Source organism: Girardinichthys multiradiatus, chromosome Y, assembly GCF_021462225.1.
Source record: "Girardinichthys multiradiatus isolate DD_20200921_A chromosome Y, DD_fGirMul_XY1, whole genome shotgun sequence".
In the NCBI taxonomy this organism is placed as follows: Eukaryota; Metazoa; Chordata; class Actinopteri; order Cyprinodontiformes; family Goodeidae; genus Girardinichthys; species Girardinichthys multiradiatus.
In genome coordinates this window covers 1,874,326-1,897,940 of record NC_061818.1, presented here as the reverse complement: position 1 = coordinate 1,897,940, position 23,615 = coordinate 1,874,326, and the positions used below count along the sequence as shown (strand labels likewise).

The window sequence follows — 23,615 nt, the reverse complement described above, 5'->3', positions numbered from 1 at the left end:
TAGTCGTTGTGTCCTTGTGCAAGACACTTCACCCGCCTTGCCTTGGCTGATGGTGGTCAGAGGGCCTGGTGGTGCCGATTGTATGGCAGCCTCACTTCTGTCAGTCTCCCCCAGGGGCAGCTGTGGCTACGATGTAGCCTACTACTGTCATATGGAAGCATATCGTTACCATATTTCAAATGAAAAAGCATTTTCAGAAATGCTTTTTCATTTTAAGAATGTGGCTGCATAGTTTGACTCATAAATGAAATTAGTAATCAATAATCCTATTTGCATTTTAATTTTCTTCTTCAAGACTGCTCATCCTTTCACTTAATTAAAATGAAAAGGAAAAAGACATTTGAGATTTATTTTTTAAAATATGCCCCAGCAAATAGATACCAAAATTCAATTTGAAATGTAAAATTTGAAAATGAAAAAGTATTTCCAGAAATGCTTTTTCATTTTAAGAATGTGGCTGCATTATTTGACCCATAAATAAAATTAGTAATCAATCATCCTATTTGCATTTGCATTTTCTTCTTCATGACTGCACATTTTATGCCATAATCAAAAAGAAAACAAAGCAGACATTGCTTTTTCGTTTTTGTGGTCTGCCCGCAAAGTACTGCCCAGAACTCGAAAACGAAAAAACATTCCGAGCTGCGGGCGCAGCAGAGTGACGTCAGCAGCCGCTCTTCCTCAGCTCCCTGCTGACCGAGCTACCCATCTTGTTCGGTAGGGGGCGCTGTGCCCGTCTGCAGTGCATTACATTGCAAACGTGCCGAGAAATTGATTGAATTGCAGCAGGACCGAGCTCAGTTTGTGGCAGTGGCAGGCAGAACTGGTTGTTCCGGTGGCATCTTCATGGCCTGGGACATCCAGCGTGTTTTTAAGCATTTATTTATATTTTTCTGTGAGTGACGATTCGGAATAGCCGCTCGTGCTCTATAATAAACCGGCTGTTTGTGCAATAAATCGTCATCCTTTCAACACGTCACACATACACATAGTGCTATTTATTTTCGGTGTCAAGTAAATACAATCACCTTATGTTATGGTTCTAAAGCTGTTTATTAAATAATAATCAATAATGAAATCATTATTTAAAGGTAACAGGCTATAACAATAATGACAACCCATTTGCCGATAATCAGCATCAGCTTCCACAAAAACAGCGGCAACCACATTGGCAAGCTTTTACGGCCGGTCTGGCATCTTCTGGCATCCTCGCGGAATCCCGTGCCACCCTGCGGCAGACTGTGGCAGTTCCGCCACAGCCTGCCACCGGAACTACCAGTTCTGCCACTGCCACAAATTGAGCTCGGCCCTGCAGCAATTCAATCGATTTCTCGGCAAGTTTGCAATGTAATGCACTGCAGACGTGCACAGCGCCTCCCACCGAACAAGATGGGTAGCTCGGTCAGCAGGGAGCTGAGGAAGAGCGGCTGCTGACGTCACTCTGCTGCGCCCGCAGCTCGGAATGCTTTTTCGTTTTTGAGTTCTGGGCAGTACTTTGCGGGCAGACCACGAAAACGAAAAAGCAATATCTGCTTTGTTTTCTTTTTGATTATGGCATAAAATGTGCAGGCGTGAAGAAGAAAATGCAAATAGGATGATTGATTACTAATTTTATTTATGGGTCAAATAACGCAGCCGCATTCTTAAAATGAAAAAGTATTTCCAGAAATGCTTTTTCATTTTCAAATTTTACATTTCAAATTGAATTTTGGTATCTATTTGCTGGGGCATATTTTAAAAAATAAATCTCAAAAGTCTTTTTCCTTTTCATTTTAATTAAGTAAAAGAATGAGCAGTCTTGAAGAAGAAAATTAAAATGCAAATAGGATTATTGATAACTAATTTCATTTATGAGTCAAACAATGCAGCCACATTCTTAAAATGAAAAAGCATTTCTGAAAATGCTTTTTCATTTTAAATATAGTAACGATTTGCTTCCATACTGTCAGTGTGTGAATGGGTGGTTGACTGATTGTAGTGTAAAGCGCTTTGGGGTCCTCAGACTTGAAAAAGCACTATACAAGTGCAAGCCATTTACCATTTACTAAAAGGGAGGATTAACTCTGTATTTTCTATCTTCACAAATCAACAGATAGATGGAATGTTGTGGAATAAGTGGAATGTTTATTGTTATCAAACTGGACAAAGATTCCAAACACCCAACACAAGTGTTATTAGAAGGGATAAAATCAGCTAACCTTAAGCTTTTGGACTGATCCTGAGTTCAGTCCTATTGAAAAATGTATGGCCTTTGTTTTAAAGACAGGCTTGAGTCAGGAAACCTACCAAATAAAAATAACCAATTTAAAAGAACTCTGGCATTCATAAGAGGAGCACTCAAATAGCCTGAATCATGACAGAACCTTATTGATGGCTTTAAACATGTATGGCTTCTCTGTAACTTGTGTACCCAATTCTTCCTTTCAACATTCTTTGAAGTTACTTGAGTGTCAAAATTAATATGACACTCCTGCTAAAAAATTTTCAATGGCACTGTATGTAGTCAAAGGAGAATAGAAATTGGAGTGCCCATTTATTACCATTTTTAGCTTGACTGTGCATGATTGCCAGAGGTGTCCAAATGTTTTGCCAAGTAAATTTTGTAAATTTGAAGGTGCTCACAGGCCACCAAATATTTATATTAAAATAAAAACCCAAATACTTATTACTTTTTCCTTTTTTTTTTTTTTTTTTTTACTTTTAGATGCTGAACAATAGGCAAAACATGGGATATTTTAATGAAAGAAATTAAGTAGTCTGATTTTCATATAGAAAATATATCTGTAATTCATGTTAGATGCATCCATCCATTGTCTTCTGCTTATCAGAGATTAGGTTGCGGGGGCAACAGGTGCAGGAGGTAAACCCAGACATCATGCACTTATTCCCCACAGTAGTGTAACAGCAGCCCAGTAGCAGCTGTCCATCACAAACAGAAACACATAGCAGCTGTCTGCTATTGTTCCTGTCACAATGTGATTTTGGATCCGACCAAAGTGCAGACGAGCTCAGCAGGATCATCTTTGTAATTCAAAGATTTATTCATAAGGTCAAGAAACGTAGCAAAAACACTACAGGAAACGAACCAGAGCCTAGATACAAAGCTTACAAAAAAATCACTGCAGGTTTCCCAAGGCAAGGCGTGGCAAAAGATCCCAAGGCAAGGTAATGCAAAAAAAACAAAGCATAATCATGGACGAGAACAAGGTGTGATGAACACAAGGAACCAGCAATGAACAAAGACACAAAACCAACTTATATACTGTGAGATAACAAAGGCAGATAATCAACAGAACAGGGAACAGGTGTGACAAGGAGGCAGGGAAGCAGAAGGAACAGGTGAAACAAATACAAAGACTGAGGACGGGCAAAGTAACTAACAAACAGAAACACAGACCAAGCAAACCTATAGACAAAGATAAATAGTCAAATGGGGAATAAGAAAACTAGAATAATCTTGACTAAAGTGAACAGAGAAACTAGAGGGAACATAGGAACAACAATAACAACCTGAGAACAAACAAAGAACCCATAAAGAAAACCTTAATACAAAAGTAAACTAACCTAACCACATTGACTGAATTAACTGGAAAGGAAACAGAAAATAAGCTAGTAAACAAGAAGAGTGCAAAGGAACAAATAATAAAACACAAAGATACTAAAGAGAAATAAAACTAGAGAATCCAGGGAAGACCAAGAACTATAATAATTACAATAATAATAATAATAATAAACCATACAAAGTAATAAGAAAACCACCATAAAAGAACTTAAGAAGTAAACACTAGGAGGCGGAAGAGGGAGAAAAGAAAACATGATACAAAAACCAAAATAGAAAAATCTAAGCAAAAGGTAAACAAACACAAAGCCACAAAGTCCAAAAATGTTACTCCGTGACAGTTCCTGCCCTGTAAAGACTTTTATTTAGTTTTACCAAGGTAAAAAAAAGCTGATTATTTCCTTATTTATTCTGTAAACATCACTGTGTTAGAGATATAAGGCTGTGAGTGTATGTATTTTTATGTATTTATATGTATTTTTGGTCTGTCTTTATATTAATGTCTCTCTGTCTCAGGCTTTGTCCTTTCTTGGATTGGATGTCAGTGAAGAGAAGAGGAAGAAGCTGAGGCATAGCCTGACCCCTGATCCACAAGGCACTGTGGCGTATGGAGGTGAGGCACATGTATGCTCAAACTCACACACTGAAACAAGCTAAGCATGCATCCAGGTTTGTCAGCAATAGGGGCAGAAATGTGTGTCGAGATGCTGTCAAATCATAGGCTCTGCGTAACTACGCCATGTTGCTGACTGGCTGTGACATTGCTGTTCAGTGTCACCCTGTGGAAGCATGATGTGTCTGTTTGTATCCAGGTGATCAGTCAAAGGAAAAGATTCGTGTAGACGTATGATGAATTTCCTGTTTTACCTGTTATTCTTTAAATACAACAAAAGCTGGTTATATTTTACAGGCAAGAACAGTGCCTGTAGACCTGCGCTTGAGCATGTATGAGTTCCGATGTTGTGTTTGTCTTCATGGGATTTCTCCACCATTTTTACCTTTCACAGAGAGTCCAAGAACACAGACTGATTTCAGGACAATTCCTGCTCATTGATATTCTTTGCCATGTTGCTAGGGTTTGCTGTATGTTTGCTCTCTGGCTTTGTTGCTTAGTAGAAGTGTGGACTTCTACTCAATTACAAGTCTTGGGATAGAGTCAGATTTAGGTATATATACACATAATATAAATGCACACGAATGCTTCACGTCCATGCCGTTATATTCAATAAATTAGAATATTAATGAAAAAGTAATTTGTTTCAGGAACTCCCTCACTAAGTAAAACACATTATATAGATGAATACCACAAAGACCGATGTGTTCAAGTCTTTATTTCTGTTATTTTAATAAGTTTCAGCTTGCAGCTAATGAAAACGCAACATTTCAGATTAGAAAGTTACATCAGACCAAAAAAACACTTTAATAAAGAAATTTGGACTTAGTGAAAAGTATGTTTAATACCTACCTAAAGGTTGTTACTTTCAACAGATACTTTTTTCGGACACACAAGACTAATTGGAACACAGATTCTAATTTACTAAATATGTCTATACAGCTGTATAAATAATTAAGTTTGTTATTTTAATCTAACTCATGTCACTCATGAAATGTGAAAGCAGGCTTGTGCTGTTGCTGTTCATTAATTCTTTGGTTATTTAATTTGCTTGAGTGAATATTTACTGGAAAAAGCAAAATCGATGCTGATCTTCTGCCATTTGTGAAGTTTAGTTTGTCTTGCTTATTGTTCTGGGAAACAAAAACACCTTTTTAAGATAATTTATAAATCTATAAATTATTAATTATTACTCTGTGATTAAATTACATAGTTGGTTAAATTAGTTGTTTAACACTAGAAATTTATAATTCTGGACTTGGACCTGACACGGGACTTTCATGTCTTCTCTTGGGATTTACTTGAGAAAGATTTGAGACTTACTTGTGACATGCAATACAATAACTTGGTCCCACTTGTGTTGCGTATCCTTCAACAAGTAGAGGTGTAGTTGGCATCATACACTGTATATACAGTAAGAACTAAGCAATCACATTCTCTCTGTGCTCTCCATTGTGTTTGCATTTAGATGGTCTAATCCAAGACCTATTTGCTCTTCGTTTCACTGAGGGTCCGACTCATCGCAGTAAAAAATAGCTCAAACCCGTTGTTACTTTAATACTGTTTGCATTAGTGATGCACCAATCAGTTATGTGGCTGATTTCCAATCTCCAGTTCTTGTAAAGCTTTGACCTGCCGATACCAATTTTAGCTGATCCTGATCTGTAATTAAGTACAGTACAGTACTGTACAAAACGTTTTGGCAGGTTTAAAAAAAAAACTCAGTAAACTGTTTATTTTCATCGAGTAACAAAATGCAGTAAATGAACAGGAGATCTAAATCAAATCAATATTTAGTGTGACCACCCTTTGCATTTAAAACAGCACCACTTCTTGTAGGTATACTCGCACACAGATTCTGAAGGAATTTGGCTGGTAGGTTGTTCCAAGCAAGAACTAACCACAGATCTTCTGTAGATGTAGGCATCCTTCAATCTTTCTGTCTCTTCATGTAATCCCAGACACACTTGATGATTTTAATATCAGAACTCTGTGGGAGCCATACCATCGCTTCCAGGACTTCTTGTTCTTTACGTTGAAGATAAATCCTAATGCCCTTGGCTGTGAGTTTGGGGGACATTGTCCTGCTGCAGAATATATTTGGGTGTACCTGAATTCCACTGATTTATGCCAGTTGTAGCTGATGGCACTGCTGGACTTCTTCCGTATTTGAATGGAAATAAGCTTGAAGTAATTTTTATCTTCTGCACTTGTTTTCTTGGCCGACTACTGCATCCCAATCCTTAACGTTGCCCTTTCTTTGTGCTTTTTCAAAAGAGCTTGAACAGCACATCTTGAAACACCAGTGTTCTTTGAAATATGTGTCTGGGAGAGACCTTGCTAATGCAGTATAACTACATTGTGTCATGTTGCTGTGTGACCTGTGACATGAAACTGTCTTCCACAACCTCAGCTTGGTAGCTGAGTTTGGCTGTTTCCCACTCCGTTTAAAGCCTTCTACACAGCTGTTTGTGTTTCAGTTAATGACAGTCTTTCAAACTACATGTGACATTAATGAGCATTAGCACCTGTTTGGGATAATTGGTTTGTCCTATACCTGACTACAATCTTACAAAATCCCTGACGTTTTTAGAAGAATTTATGCTGGTTTGAAGGTCAAAGACTAGCAACACCAAATATTGATATGATTAAAATTTTTCTTTTGTATGCTCCTTTTACATTTTGTAAATTATAAATATAAACAATCATTATTTATATTTTTGAAAGCATTCTTAGACAACAGCATGTTTTTGCACCTGCCTAAAACTTTTCCACAGTACTGTATAATGACGTTTTGATGAAAATTCAATCCGGAAGACTCCCTCCTACCTCAGCCGGTCCAATGGCTCCTCCGTGCATCTCCGCCCATCCAATCACCGTCAAGTCCGCACCTTCTCTTCAGCCAATCATCTCCAAGGCTTCACATTAAAGATCCTCAATGGCAAGATTCTCTCGCTCTTCCGCTGAGCTTTGACCCACCTCCACCCTATCTCCTCCTTCTGGACTCACAACAACCCAATCCTTCAGGCCTCCACTCCACCACCAGTCGGATCCCGGGGGGAAGACATCTCTAATTTAATCCTAAAAATATTCATTTAAACCTTCATCATTCGCAGTGTTCAGGTCTTCCCTTGGGGTCTGAACGCCAAAGAAATGTATATAAAAAATAAACTTCTAATAGCCTTTCTTTGTGTTTTTCATTTGTGAGTCTTATAGGATTGAATTCTCAGTATATATAAGAACACCATTCAGAGTTCTTCATGTGTTATTTATATTAGGAGCACAGGTGACATGGTGCCACTTTGTGAAAGAGCTTTAAAGCATGATTTACTGTTGTGAAGGGTATTTAAGGTTTAATATTTTTACCATTGGTGAGGTGTTTAGAAATACAGCCTGAAACACGGAGAGTTAAGAAGCTAATTAAGAGGAAACTGTATGTTTGAGAAGTGTCTGTAGTTCATCTGTAGACGATGCAAAAGAGTGAGCGAGATTTTCACTGTGTTGCCAACTTTGTAACTTTGTCACTCCAGCAAATATCCTTAACCGCCCGGCATTTGTTTTTAAAGCAACTAGCCAAATATCTAGACATTTTTTACAATGTTATGGAGACCTTTGGAGACTAACAACACAGTACATATTGTTACTCTTATCAAAGACCAGTGGATGGTACCATGAACCCCTCCCCCATCTCAAAGCACTCACAGGGGACCCAGTTCTCCCACCGCCGTTCCACCGTGCTGAATCCTGCAAATGACTTGAGCATGCTTAACACCACTAATGGCTGGGTTGCTGTCCTTGCACTATCACAAGTGGACCATAAGCGTAGAGTTGGACATGAATGTTGGTGTTAGTTTTAGAGCGTACATCTGTAATTTTGTTTTGTTGTTTTTAGGGTGAAATTACAATACATTCTGTTGAGGTTAAACACTATATGAGACAATAGTATTGGTATATTCCCTACAGTAAATTCAAAAGATTTTGTCTTGTTTAAAACAACAGTAAATCATGTTTTAAAGCTCTTTTACAAAGTAGCAACATATCGTTTTCGTTATCATTTTCTACTGAAGCATGAATTTGAACATGTTTCAAAACTTATGACATGTGTAAAACACGTCATTAAAATTTGTCTTACTTTTCCAGTGTTTTCAGCACCAATTATTTTATCTTTTTGCTCTTAGACTTTGTCGAAGCTTCACAGAACCTCTTCCAGGAGGACCTAGAGGAGTTGGGTTTAGGATCAGGTCCCTTCACCTTCTCCTATCATGAAGCATCCAGTTTGATGGACACATCAGCATTTCATTCACTTGTAAGTTTACCTCAGAGCCTTTCAGGGCCAGCAGCAACCCAAAGCATATGACTAATAAGCCGCACCCAAAACAACAGAACACTTGGAGAGAGGTGCATGGATTAAAGTCAAGAGAACACACAAAAGGGATCACAATTAAACATGGACAGAAAGAACGGTCTCATGATGCATGTTTATGACTGTGTGTGCATCTGCAGACTTACGAATCAGAGTGCAGCTACAGCAGTGAGGAGATGGAGCAGTTTCAGACTGAGGTGAAGCAGCTGCAGACCCAGATGAAGCAGCTCAAGGTGAACTTGCTCTCTCTGACAACCTATCTTTATACTGTCAATACTCCTCTGCAATGAGCAAATCTGTTTCCGGAACCTCTTATCAGCTGACGTGCTTAGCTACAGTAAAGAGTTAAACAATTAAAAATTCACACCCCTCAAGATTTTATCACATTTTGCCATGTTAAAGACTGGAAGGGATGGAGATCCTCTCTGTTACATCGTACTTTGATAGTGATGCCTGCAAAATTGCTTCCTATACAGAACATTTATGAAACTTTTTTTCCTGACAATGATCTAATTTTTAACAAAACCAATTTACATGACTTATTGGCTGGTATTATTTCTGTGGCAAGTTGCCACATTTGTTGTCTACAGTTTCTTACCTTATTAGCTTTGTTTCTTCTGTTACGTATTAGCACAAAGATTTTACACCATTCTCCCATGGGGGCACATGTTTTTCCTGGGAATAATCACAGCTGGTAATCTTACAGTCTAAACCCTGTATATATCAATTGTTTCTGGAATGTCCTGAACACAAACATACTTGTCAATCTGATATGCAGTGATGATGTATAGGAGGTGGGAGAGCTTGGCAACGTTTGATAGATGCTGGTTTAGCACTGGATGATGATGGAGGTTATGTGAAAAAAATGTAGGAGAAAGGGGGTGCGTGGGTGGGTTTCTGTGGGTACAGAGGTTCGGGGTCCTCTATGGGGGGGGACTTTTTGTTCTGCTGGAGTCTAGGAAAATTCTACGTGTTGTGGTGGTATAGAAGTCTTTTTCTGGGTCCTTTGTCCTCCATGGTTCACCCTTATCTCAGGAGTCTGCAGTTGTCCTTCAGAGCGCCATCTTACTAGTTGTGGACTTTCTTGTCATCTTTTAAATGTGGCAGAGGCTGATGCACAGAATAAAAAAAAGTTGAAAGTGATGAGTTGTACTACTGATTTATTAAGACAAAATCCATCTTTCTTCAAAAGATGCCTGCGTTCCTAGAAAATGTTGTTGATAAAGGTCACTTTGTCGAGAACTGGTAGAGACATCCCCCAGAGGACCTGTAGCTAGAATTGCAGCAAAAGGTGGTTCCGCTGTATTGACTCAGGTGGGGCGCTAAATGAAAATGTGTGCTGCACTTTTCTGTGTTTTATTTGTAAAACGTTTGATAACCATGTTTAATTTTCCTTTCAATTATTCTTCAGTTGTTCCAAATCCTGGTACTTAGTGCCTACTGCCCCGCATGTTTTTTGGTGTTTTCCTGCTGCTACACAGCTGACTTAAATGAATAGGTGATTAACAGTACCTGATAGCATGCTGAGAGGTAATACTATCCTTTGAATCGAGCATGCTGTGGGCTATAAGGTCCAGGCTTGAGAACCACTGCACTACTTTGTGGTGGACTATGACATAAACCCTTATAAAACACATGAAAGTTTGTGTTGTGTAATGTGAAAATATTTAGTGTTGCAAGGTGCTGTAAATGCAGTTCTCTCTGTAAAAAGCTTGACATACAAACTGAAGAACATTGCTTGACTGATTTGTTTCTTCTCTTGGCAGGTGATTCTGAAAGACATGGAACAGAGCAAAAAAAGCCTGGAGGAGGAGCTGCATAAGACATCAGAGGTGAGAGGGCAGAGAAGAAATTGCATATCCTGAGCTTAAAACCAATTTTAAAGCTGCTGACATGTTAAACCATATACTTGCAGAATGTAATTTCCAACTAGTTATTTTCGATACATCAGAACAACACATGAAAACCTTAACCGCAACATACGGTGGTGAACTTTGCAGAAAGCCTGTTTGACTGTAGAGGAGAACTCCCGTCTGAAGAGTCGCTTGCAAGCAGCTGAGGCTGAGGCAGTGCAGCGTCAGGCCAACAGCGCTGAGCAGGACTATGAGGAAGTTATCCAGCTTCTAGAAGCTGAGATCAGAGACCTGAAGAACCAGCTGGCTGCCAAGAGGCAAGCCTGTGGACCAGAGGCTAAAGTGAGTCTGAAACCTCAATTTTCAGTCCTTAATTGGTAATCAGCATTACCAGTATGAACAACAGAATGGAGCTGTTGTTCATACTGGTAATGCTCACGGTAAGACTTTGGTCCTGAGGCATTACTATGTCTATTGGATCAGAAGACATTTTTTGTATCCTTTTCTTCAGAAATCATCTGTCCATGTGTGTTTATAATGGCAACTCTTCAAAACCTCCTACAGTTTCTTTTAACATAATCACTCAGTCTTTTTACTGCCATTGAAGAACTAAAACAATGTGAAAAAGTCAATAAAAAGTTAGGCTGATGATGTTTTTTTGTGTAATACTTGGCGGTGGACTGAGAGAAAGGTTCCTACCATCTTGGCAGCGTCTTCCTGAGACAAGCTGAGTAAACGTTGGGTGGAAAACGGGAAGTAATCCAAAAAACATGTAAATCCAGGTTGTCAAAAGAAATTTTATAGTCAATGTAAATCATATAATCCCATAAAAATAATAATATCCGATATAGGTGAACTAGAGATCCAAAAATGCAAAAGAGAAAAAAACATAACCAAAAATGCTTATAATAAACTGGAATTCCAAATATTTGATATGAAAATGGTCTCAGTCCGGATTCCAACAGTCTACCAACCAAGTCCTCCAGTTTTCACAATGTAATCTGCAGCCCAAAAGTTTCCCAATTCAGAGCCCTTAATACTTAACACTAAAAAGGTTGAAAGCATAAATTTGATTCCATGGCTCTATTCCAATCTAGTTGATAATAATACATAGAGCTGAGACACCTATCAGCATTATTTAAATTCTAACTATTGTTTTTACAGAAGATTCTTTATTTTTATCATAAGATGTCCCTACCTTTATCAATTTCCATAGTTGAAGTAGTTTCTATGGTGGGTGTTCATTGTAGCCATAAAATTCATCCAAATCAGAGGAGGTTGTATGCAGTTGCAGATGCAGATGCATTCTACTGCATCCCCAAAGGGCCTTTACCGGCATCTTTCAGTTGATGGGGTTCTGATCAACTAGTTACCCAATCCTTATGTAAGATTAGATAAAGAGGAGAGAAGTGGCGTGATCTAGGATCCAACCCTCTCCACATCCTTATCACATAATACCCTGTCCTTATAGCAGGCCACACTGCCACATTCTTCAGGTCTTATCAAAGTACTATGTGTAGTTGTAGTCTTTCCAGGGGTATGAGTCTGTTTTTCTATGATGACGGTGAGATTTGCTCCTACTTAGTAAACACATATATATGACACAAAAATCATTGTCACCTTAGCCGTACCGGTAGAGTTTGGTCTAGTGTGCATGTCTATTCATTTGGCTATGGGTGCCAATGGGGACCTCACCTTCAAGATCACAAAATATTCTCTTGTTTTTTGCTTTTGCCTCACTTCACGGCTGCCTCAAGCATCCATACACATTGAATAGTTATACAAATTTGTTCCTAACATTCCCGCTTCTCTGGGAACGTCACACAGATCCACCAGTGAGACAGTTTGGTTCTATATTACCTGCATTAACTGCACCCAGGCTGTCACGTCTGAGGGTCCTTCCCATCCTTTTCTGTGTGTTTCATACTTCACATCTTTAGATAGCTGGTCAAAATTTAAAGTTAACCTATTGAAATACCCTTCTTCAGTAGTCTCGATATATCGTCAAGTTGTGCCAGCTGTGCAGAGGCTTCCCTGGTCCAAGTTCTTCAATCCTCTCCTGGCACCAGTTGAGGGCAACGAGGGGAAGTCTAGTAGATGCAATCCATGTGGGGGCGTCCAGGGTCCCTCGAGAGCTAGAAAAGCCTTCTGCGATCTGTATCCAGTACGACAGTGAAAGTGACATACAGCCGAGGAGACCAGAAAGGAAGTCCTTGCAGTGCCACGGCCACCCCCTCCTTGCCCTACAGACTTTGCTTTGTGTGTATTAAATCCCTCCTTATATGTTAATCATGCTATCAACTCATAAATATGCTTAGAGCACTGCTGATAGTGGTGTTTTTTGGAGTTTTGTTGGGGAAAAAGGACGATTACAAATCCCTCACAAAAGGGAATTAAAGAGCTTTTGCTAGTATTTTGGGGAAAATAACTTGTCAACCTTTTCATATAACCATTTGATTCTTGTATCCGATTACCTTATTCTAATATAACTTAATCCTTTTTGATCACATTTTTATTTTATACACAAAACTTCTGGGAGTTTTTCTTCTTTTTATTTGGTGTCTTTAACTTTAAATTCTGAGTTTCTGACTGGTTAAATAATGAAAGGCACGTGCTGAGTTTTAAAGGGGTTTAGTTTAATTCCCTCCTGGAGTCACATGATAGGTCTTCAGCAGGGGACAAAGGGGAACTGTCTGTAAAGGATATCAGAGTAGAAAGGGAGACAGTCTTCAAATTCTGGGATACACCTAAATAAAACTGTTTCCTAAATAAAACAGACACAGAGTACCCTTGCTAGAGTTATGATAATTCTGGCTCTGATCTGAAAGGGTTCCTGTATCCTGCTCACTTTTCATGGATATTTTATTATTTTCCAGGGTCTTAGCCTTAGATTAGCCTTTTTATTATTTGATTAAAAATCACATCCACTTTAGTAAGATTGCTTGGGATTATTGCCCACCTAGCATAGCTAGTAGAATCTCTGGAGTAGGATACATTGGTGTCAACTGCTGGACCTTTCAGAATCAGCTGATTAACCACAACATACAAGGGTTAAATTTGACAACAAAGCATAGTTAAATAGGGTCAAAGACAGCTGGTTGATTGAACACCCACAAGCAGGTTCACTCCATTGGTCTGAATCCTTGCAAATCCCACTATGTCACAAAGACTATTCGAGGCAAAGTGATAATCTGGCATTTACCACAGATGTAAACATCAGTCATTTTCACCGACTTACTGGTCATTCCTTTAAAATGATGTCTTGTCTTCTCTTATGTGGTGCCAGGACAAACCGGCACCACTCATCCTGGTCCTTCCCACTGAACTGTACTTGAATAATCAGTCCAGTTTTACCAGTGGAGCATTTCTCCACAGAGATTTCTTCTAACCAAAGACAACCTTCACCTTAATTGGAGCAATGGACCCACTGATGTCTAAAATTTTAGAATGGATGTTATCTACCAGCAGAGTTACAGAACAGAGTGGATCACAAAGTTGTTAAAGGCTTAGGGGCACTGTCTTTTAAAAAAGTTTTTTTTAAATTACTAATTAAATAATTTGATGGAAATTACGCTTTAAAAGGACAGATAGGGCCACATTCATTACAAAAACCTTTGAAATGTTCAGAACCTAGCTGATGATCATGTCAAAAAATAGGTAACCATTTGTTTGTTGGCTGTTTAACATGTTGAATCAAGCCAACATTTTTTCAGTGTATCACAGTTTGTTTGCCTCTGTGTCCTGGGGTTTGTTAACATGGATGTTGAAGTCTCCCACAATGATTAAACACTCGTAATTAACAAATATCACAGATAGGTAATTGAAATCATTAAAACAGTTTGTTTTGGGTTTTAGAGGCCTGTAAACGTTCATAAACATGGCTCGAGCAGGACCCTGTCACTGTACAGCTTAAATAGTCGAAACAGTAAAATTTACCCAAGAGCACTTTTTTCACTTTAGTGAATCTTGAAACAAGGTGGCCACCCCTCTCCTATGCTCCCTGATCTCATCTAGAAAATTGTTATTGGGAGGTGTTGACTCTATCAGTGTAGGTGTCTCACTATGTTCTTCTAACTATATTTCTGTTAAAAGCATTACTTCAAGATGCTCATTGAATAAAAATGATTTTTCTGACACAGATCTAATGTTTAATGTGAATTAGTGGCTGGTATTATTTTTGCAGCAAGTTGTGCTTGACAAGGAGTGGATATTAGAGTGACGTCAGCAGCCGCTCTTCCTCAGCTCCCTGCTGACCGAGCTACCCAGCCTGCTCGGTAGGGGGCGCTGTGCACGTCTGCATTGACTGTGGCAGTTCCGCCACAACCTGCCACCGAACCTGCCACAGCCTGCCACAGGGTGGCAGGGGATTCCGCGAGGATGCGAGAAGGTGCCACACAGGCCGTAAAAGCTTGCCATTTCGGTTGCTGCTGTTTTTGTGGAAGCTGATGCTGATTATTGGCAAATGGGTTGTCATTATTGTTAATAGTGTCTGTGGAGCTGCCACCGGAAGTGATGCCAATTCTGATTATCGGCAAACGGGATGTCATTGTTGTTATAGCCTGTTACCTTTAAATAATGATTTCATTATTGATTATTATTTAATAGACAGCTTTAGACCCATAACATAAGGTGATTGTATTTACTTGACATGGAAAATAAATAGCACTATGTGTATGTGTGACGTGTTGAAAGGATGACGAAGATTTATTGCACAAACAGCCGGTTTATTATAGAGCACGAGCGGCTATTCTGAATTGTCACTCACAGAAAATTATAAATAAATGCTTAAAAACACGCTGGATGTCCCAGGCCATACGGCTGCCACGAGGATGCCACAGCCTGCCACCGGAACTACCAGTTCTGCCTGCAACTGCCACAAATTGAGCTCGGCCCTGCTGCAATTCAATCAATTTCTTGGCACGTTTGCAATGTAATGCAATATAGACGTGCACAGCGGCCCCTACCGAACAAGATGGGTAGCTCAATCAGCAGAGAGCTGAGGAAGAGCGGCTTCTGACATCACTCTGCTGCGCCCGCAGCTCGGAATGCAATTTGAAATGTAAAATTTGAAAATGAAAAAGTATTTCCAGAAATGCTTTTTCATTTTAAGAATGTGGCTGCATTATTTGACCCATAAATAAAATTAGTAATCAATCATCCTATTTGCATTTGCATTTTCTTCTTCATGACTGCACATTTTATGCCATAATCAAAAAGAAAGCAAAGCAGACATTGCTTTTTTGTTTTCGTGGTCTGCCCGCAAAGTACTGCCCAGAACTCAAAAACAAAAAAGCAATGTCTGCTTTGCTTTCTTTTTGATTATGGCATAAAATGTGCAGTCATGAAGAAGAAAATGCAAATGCAAATAGGATGATTGATTACTAATTTTATTTATGGGTCAAATAATGCAGCCGCATTCTTAAAATGAAAAAGCATTTCTGTAAATGCTTTTTCATTTGAAATATGATAACGATTTGCTTCCATAGTTTTTAGCCATTTGTTGAGCATCAGCAGTCATTATTAACAAAAATGAGAACGTTGGTGTTTTTTTCTTATTTTCTTATATGTGTCGTGTCTGGCAGAGTAGCTCTCAGAATTGTCTGAGAAACCCAACAGATTTACTTTTACAAGTGGAGCATTACGGCTTTTACTATAATGCTCTGCTTGATATATACATTTAAAAAAAAAAACTTTAATAGAAATTGCTTTGGGATATTTTCAAATGCAATGGACAAGAAAGCAGAAGGAAACAAAAGAAGAAAGAAAGGGAGAGAGGTGTGGCAAACAGTTAAAAGGGAGAGAAAGAGATAGAGAAGAGCAGGGCTGATATTAGGCATGCATATATGTAGGGGCATACACATTGGGCTGGAAAATAATAGCTTTGGGCAGGTTGTTAAAATTTGGGCTGCTTTCACAACATTGGACGGTGTTTAGAAATTATTCATGGGAAAATTCTATCAAAATAGTTGTTATTGTGTGGCAGAAAAGTAAAAACTCCACATCTCAAAATTGTCTTTTTACTCACATCAATAGTTCATTTATTTTGAAAAAGAGAATCTGTCCAACTTGACATCAGTGATGGTCACTGGTGAATCAACTGTCACTGTGTAATTATATTGGTGAAGAGTAAATGCCCAAAATGCTGTTAAGAGTTCATCTTATATTCACTGAGATGCAGCCTTTACTTTGTTAAGCTTTGACTTGACATTGAGAGACAGCTTCATGCTGAAGGGGGAAAGTACAAAAGATACCCAGAAAGATAAAATCAGACCAGTACCACATCCCAATTGAATTTGATGCTGGTCAGAACATGCACAGATACTTTTGGAAGCAGGTGCTTAGGCAAGTAAATAAAATATTTATAAAATTAAAATAAAACAAAAAACAGGTTATATTTATACTTTTATACCCTCGCTTTTCTTGGCATTGTGCTGCAAAATTTGTAAATGAAATAAATCAATGTTCTGCAATGCTTTGTAATCAAAATTAGAAAACAGTGTTGTCATGGTAGGGGAAGTTGTTGTTGGACCACAGTGCAGGATAGAGCGAGGGAGCAGCATGGCAAGCTGATGAAAGAATTTCATTAATGAAAAAAAGAAACCTTACAGGTGCAGGTAGGACTAAACACAGTCAGGTCAAAGGACACAGATTGGGTAGTAGCAGGGTAGTGAAGGGAGGTAACATCTCAGTTACCTAAGGTAACATCTAAAAAACATCTAAGTAACCTGACAAAAGTAAACAACGAGACTGCCAAAAGAACATAAACAGAAGGTAACCAGATCTATAAGGAAATACAAACTAAAACATAAAATATAGAAAATCAGGGAGGTAACAAAAACCTAAACGCCAGAATGAATCTAATAAACCTGAAGAACTGAAATAAAGCAAATGAAGAACATGGCATTGTGGAGAAATTAAACTAACTGACAAACTCAAAACCCCAAACACAGGCAGATTATGACAAGTATATATTTCTGACAGAGTTGAAGCATTACACTAATGGAGTTTTGACAAAAATTCAACTTGGAAAACTCACCTCCACCTCTGGCTCCGTCTAACTACTCCACTACGTTCTCCACTCCAACCAATGAGCTCCTGATCCACATTCCTCTTCAGCCAATCATCCCTCCAGGCTTTGCTTTAAAAGAACTTCACATGCAGAATCTCTTGCTCTTCAGCTGAGCTTCGACCCTCCTCCACCCCATCTCCATCATCAGGCTTCAAGCTCCTTCTGACTCCCTTATTTCTTCAGGCCCCCCCTCCACCACCAGTATCGAGATCCTGGGGGGAAAGACTTCTCTAACTCTAACCCTAAGATGTTTATTCAATCTCATATCATTATCAGCATCCGTGTCTTCCTCCGGGGTCCGGGCACCAAAAGAAATCAAACATCAGCTAATAAACTCCTCTAATTGCCATCTCTGTGTTTCTCTCATTCGTGAGTCTTTCCAGGTTGAAATAATATACCATTGCCAATATCAATATAACTTACCACACTTTCATGTAGCTCAATTTAAGAGGTACCTTCAATTTTATATCCCAAACCTACTTTAGGTAGTTAATGTTAACATTGGGTCTATTATTATGCTAATAAAATCAAATAGACAGCTAAGTAACATTTTCCTATTTATCCATCATTTTCTGTTTGCTGCTCTGTATCATATAGCATTACATTCTGCCTTCGGCATATATTAGCCTGTAATGCCCATTATAGCCTGTCATGTTAACTACCGAGCAAAATGATTCCTCAACTGTTGGAGTACAAATGCTTGCATGAAAAGAGCTCCTTGAGTTAAAGTGTTACCTAGATAGAACAGAGTTTTGGCCAGCATGTTGTAATTATACAATACTGTATGCTTGTCTCTATTATCAACACTTATATTTTGAGAGTTACTAAACATTCAGAAAAAATACCTGTGGCCATACATTTTATTTTCTTCTTCAGGCTTTAACATCAAAATAATTAAGTGAAATTAGTAAAATGGTCTAATTTGTCTGTTTGGTTGCATATCTCCATTTCGTTTTCTTCATTAAACCTGATAAACATCAGTCAAAAGTTGGACAAGGCTTTGAAATCACGGCTTTTGATGAGTACAAAACGTGTAGGCAATGCGTTATGCAGTCATGCATGGGTGCTGATTGGAAGGAAATGCAAGTGTTTTTCAGCAGGTGCAGTACTGAAATCCCCCCCTCTCCGGCCCTTTTTTTAAAGAAACGTCGCGCCAGAAGCTGCATAATGTTTTTAGCAGCACTATAATGTTAAGCATATGCAGTTATTGTTTGACACCGCTTTGTGTGGACATGTTCGTCAGATGTCCACTTTGAGTCCGCGTGTACGTCCACTAGGACCAGTACTTGCAACTACATTTTGCCCTTAAGTGTAGGAGGAGGAGGGAGAGGCAAGGTGGGCTCTTGTGCTTGTGCGATTGAGAATTGATTTGAGGGGACCAGGCATTTGTTTCAGGGGGCAATGCCCCCTCTTTCCCCTGCATAAAGCTGGCCTCGGAGGAGAGAAAGAAGGATAAAGAGAATACAATTGATGGGGGCCCTAAGATGCACAGTCACAATCGCACGTTCCCACCCTCATGCGTACACATACAAACACTCACACCCACCCACCCACCCAGCCAAGAATGGACACCATACACCATACATACTCTGTACTCCCAGGTCCAGGTAATGATATCCCAGATGGGCAACCAGACCCCAGATCCAGGAGGTGGTACCCTTCATTCCTGTGGTGTTTTTCTTTCTAAAAAGGGGTTTAATCTCATTAGGATTTGTGATCTGGTGGCTGGCTCTTTCTGAAGCTGTTGAGGAGGAAACCGTTTAGGGTGCAATATGTTCTTTTACCTCTCATTGATGTTTGAAAATTAGCTTTCCTTTGTGGAGTCAGAGTCTTGCAGAAATGGAGCAAACCTTTTTTCTAGCGTGTCCCTATGGTTACAGTTGGTCTGTTTCTATCATTTGTTGTGAGCACATTTCTGTGCTGTTTTCTTCTGGGTACTAGGGTTAAATGTTATCTGTGTCTGAACTGGAGGCCACTGGATTTCTTACTTTCCCCATTTCAGTAACAGGACCTGGCGTGATGTCTGTTTTTTCAGCCTTCTCAACATCACACCATGTGCAATTCCTACATATGCCATTCTAAACTGTGTTGTAATTATGAATATAAATATATTATTTAATATTAATATTTTATTAAATAATATTTTGATCTGTTAAGGGTTGTCCTGTGAATACCATCCCAATAAGGCGGTGGTATTAGGACAAAATTGAAAGGGATGAGCCAAGCTCTGACATTATTGAACAGCAAAACTGTGCACACACATGGAATGAACTCACACACTTTCTTAAAATACAAGAATTTATTAACAAAAATAAGTCATCTCAAAGTAAAACATATTGCAATCAACAAACTCTTTACTATGCTAAAACAATCCAACTAAACTACGAAGTAGAATTAAAGAATAAGGAAGACTAATGTTTAATTAGCTGCCTTTATTTATTAAAATAATATTTAAAGAAATATTATTTTGAATAAGAACCAAATCTTTGAGAAATGGGCTTAATTGTGTTACTTAGTTATCAAGTTTAGTAAAATAATATATTAAGGGAAATGGAGTGATAATGAAAATTCAACCTGGGAGACTCACCCACTCCTCCAGCTTCATCCAATGGCTCCTCCGTGTGTCTCCGCTCCAACCAATCAACATCAAGTCTGCAGTATCCCGGGCAGAAGACAATTCTAATTCTAACTCTAAGACGTTCATTCAAGTTCATGTCATTCTCAGCATTCATGTCTTCCTCTGGGGTCTGAGCGCCAAACTAATAAACATCCGTTGTATAACTTCTCTAAATGCATTTTGGGTTTCTTATTGTGAGTCTCTACAGGACTGAAATATTATTTTAGTGGATTGAAAACTAACAACCTTTTTGGGTAAATGATCTTTAGCAGGCAAGCACATTTTCTTAGCTGTTAGCAGTTCAAGCTAACAAAAGAAGCTTATAGCTTATCATCCGAATCTAACATATACCTTTAAAATACTATTAATAAAAGGGTTAAAATGCATAAGCGTGGACGGGGTGTTATGGCCAATATTTTGTGTTTAAAATCACCCTTTAAATAAATTTGTCTTAACTTGAAAAAAAAACAGAACACACAAACTGAGCACATGTGCTGAACAGATAATCTACTAGCACTAAGATAGCTGAGTTTCAACACAAACAAAACCAAACGTCATAAAATGAAAAATGTTTAGATTACTTAATTATAAATTACTTCTCTCTTCCCAAACTTAACCTCTTACATGAACCGTGCTGAGGAAAAGTTGTCCAGGGCAACGAAGCTTGAAGAAAGCATCCACAGTGAACAAAGGGTTAACTGCGGCTAAACTCCGTAGCTGTGGGGTGGGGCGGCTCGCTCTGTCAGCTTGCCAAACTGCCTGTTACTGCTGTAACCACGGTGATGCGGTCCCATTGTCCTTCCTTCAGACTGGGAAAACTGCTCCACTGTGCGTCGTAGAGACAGGGTCTCTGGAACACAGTTTGCTTCTGTAGACTTCAGAGAGAAAGTCAACCAACGCTTGTACCTCAATTACCCCTGTTGATGAATGAACACCGGATACACAAACAGCAATTCATTCCTACTTAACTTAGTGCATATGATCGCATGATCGTATGATACTCTTGGATCCTGTATGGAGAGTTATGTCTGTTTGCCAGCAAAGAGACATTAGCGCACTGTGTCCCCCATCCAGTTCCTCTGGGGACCCGTGTGGAAGAGGTCAGCTTGTTGCAAAAGCGGTGATTTTATTTGGACATTGACGTCACAGGAAGTTCGCTGTTACCCCTTTTCCTGGCTGTGCTGGAAGTAGGTTAATGCGATTTATTTTGAAAGTTCCAGAAAATACTGGAAAGTACTGGCCTTTCATTTTGTACCCATGGTACAAAATGTGGGGTTCCAACAACTGTCTGGTTAGGGGTTGTTGTGCCACTAAGGTGGTAAAAGACAGCATCATCAGGATGTTGGCCTTTTCCAGGACAATGGCTTTCACCAGGCTGTTAGTCTACAACATAGACTGTACAACATTAATAAATGTAAAAACATATTTAAGACAAATGTGATTAAACATTATCAATCATGTGAAAATAATTAACCGCAGCAAGCTATTGACTGTATTATTGTTTTTCTAAAATGCTATTATTGTTGATGGTAATTATTTTCCTAAATTATATTTTTGTATGTATGATAAAGGTAACTCTCTTCATTTCTGCTCCAGTGTAAATTGGTTTTGGGGGGTGGCCATTATAAGCTTATTGTTTTTGCCTATATATCATTTTCGGACTGTTTTTTAAAATGTTTTGTTATAAAGACATATTGTAAATATCATAATATCATAATTCCTCTGATCTGCCTATGGCACATTGGCTTGTTTACCATCACTTGCTTGAGTTGGGCCCCAGACCAGTTCTCTTGACAGTCGTTCAGAGGCTCAGTAGACATTAAACCCCTCCACAAATCTACATCCACCATGTCTCATCCTCAATTCCTTAAGTATGGACCCGGGCTGGCTGCAACTCACACTGTCATAGCTTTCTTTATCAGAGCCAGCTGGTTCCTATTGGCCCACTTCTTCAGAGGTGTTAATCTCAGTCTCATTCTCCTTATTCAATGGCTCCATCATAACAGGGCTCCTGAAAATGTTTTTGTTTTTCAGTTCTTTTGACAAGCCTTACCACTCAGACTTAACATCCTGTTACTAAGTAAACTCTCTTCCACGTGTCAAACTGGGGATGAAGATGTGGCTCGTCCTTCGCCAATAACTTATTTTTTATGACTGCTGGTGTAGAAGGTTCAGCCTTAACCTCATCCAGGCATCCTCTAACCATGTTAGCTCTGCCTTCACTGCTCACTGCTCTGCTCCATCTGTCTTCATGCAGTTTGGGCACAGTGACAATGACTATAACGTCCGGACTCTGGAGTTATGATTAGTCTTCTCAAACAGAGTCTACAGGGATTCTGCTTAAGCCGGTGTTTGAGTTGGTGTCACTGTCCAAATGTTACACTCCACTTAATTTGGTGCAGTAGCCCGATTGAATAGCGCCGGCAGTCAGCTGGATCTCAACATATTGGTTAACGGCAGATTGTCTCATATGACAATAATCACTTACCTTATAATGACACTTATAAAATATTATAGATTATGACCACTTGTTAAACCAAATATATTTCAAAAACACTAAATAATGAAGTAAAAATAAAACATGACAGATGTGGACTGAATACTTTTGTAAGGCATGTTGAGGTAAAATAATGCTATCACAGCCTCAACCTCACCCAGTCCGGATGTCGTGAGAAAGAACAGATGAAGAGCAGGAAATTAAGATTAATGCAAGTTTAATTTGGAAGATAATAAGTCCAATGATTTCTAATGCAAAATGAATATACAAAATAACACAAAGAAAGAAAATTACATAAGGCCCTTACGGAGAGAGATCGCAGATTTCAGCAAAGCATGGCTGTCTTTACCCCGATGTCTGTCATTACAAGTTCCAGAACATCTTTATACTATTGACTTCAAAGCTTAATGACTGTGCCTCCCCCTTATGCAATCTGGTGTTGTAAATCAGCCAAGCTCCCTTGTGGTATCTATACCATGCCCAAAAGTCGACGTTTGTTGCTTTATTGTCCCAACAGCCAGCTTTTACTGCTTGCAGCTGTTGAGAACTTCCTAACCTGTGTTTCACCCTTGTTCCATCAGACTCCTGCTGTGATCTGTGATCCCTCCTCAAGGCTCACTCATGTTAAATCTCAGTTTAATGTTCCCACACGCAAACTAAACTAATAGCATAAAAGTACATGATTTTAATTCTCAACAGGCACTATAAGTTGTAGGGATCCAGAGACAATGGTGTCAGAGGACACCTTAGGAGTTTTGACTGTAGAAGGTAGAACAGAGTTATTCAACAGAAAATATAATCTTCAAAAAGCAAAGCAGAACAAAATTCTGACGATAACTGGATTACCTTGGATGTGACTCATTTTGGGCAGCTGTCAGAGAAAAAAAGTATGTGAAATTGAACATATTAAGACTTGTGGTTTTAATCTCACAGCACAATCAATGGAAAACAGGAATTCAATATCAGCTGAAATGAGCCTTTAAGACAAAATCCAAAGGACTCTGAAAGCCTAGTGCACAAACATTTGTCTCTGCAGACTTCACT

At 38.9% G+C, this 23,615-nt stretch overlaps 1 protein-coding gene across 2 annotated transcripts in view; it reads left to right on the top strand.

Moving 5' to 3' along the window:
* The window catches only part of si:dkeyp-72e1.9 (syntaxin-binding protein 4), a 178,464-nt gene that overhangs the window by 111,786 nt on the left and 43,063 nt on the right, over positions 1-23,615 (top strand). For both annotated transcript variants that reach the window (XM_047358074.1, XM_047358073.1), the window contains exons 13-17: positions 4,076-4,172; positions 8,351-8,478; positions 8,676-8,768; positions 10,302-10,367; positions 10,536-10,730. In XM_047358074.1, coding sequence (XP_047214030.1) covers positions 4,076-4,172; positions 8,351-8,478; positions 8,676-8,768; positions 10,302-10,367; positions 10,536-10,730 — 579 coding nt within the window. The remainder of the gene's footprint in view (positions 1-4,075; positions 4,173-8,350; positions 8,479-8,675; positions 8,769-10,301; positions 10,368-10,535; positions 10,731-23,615) is intronic.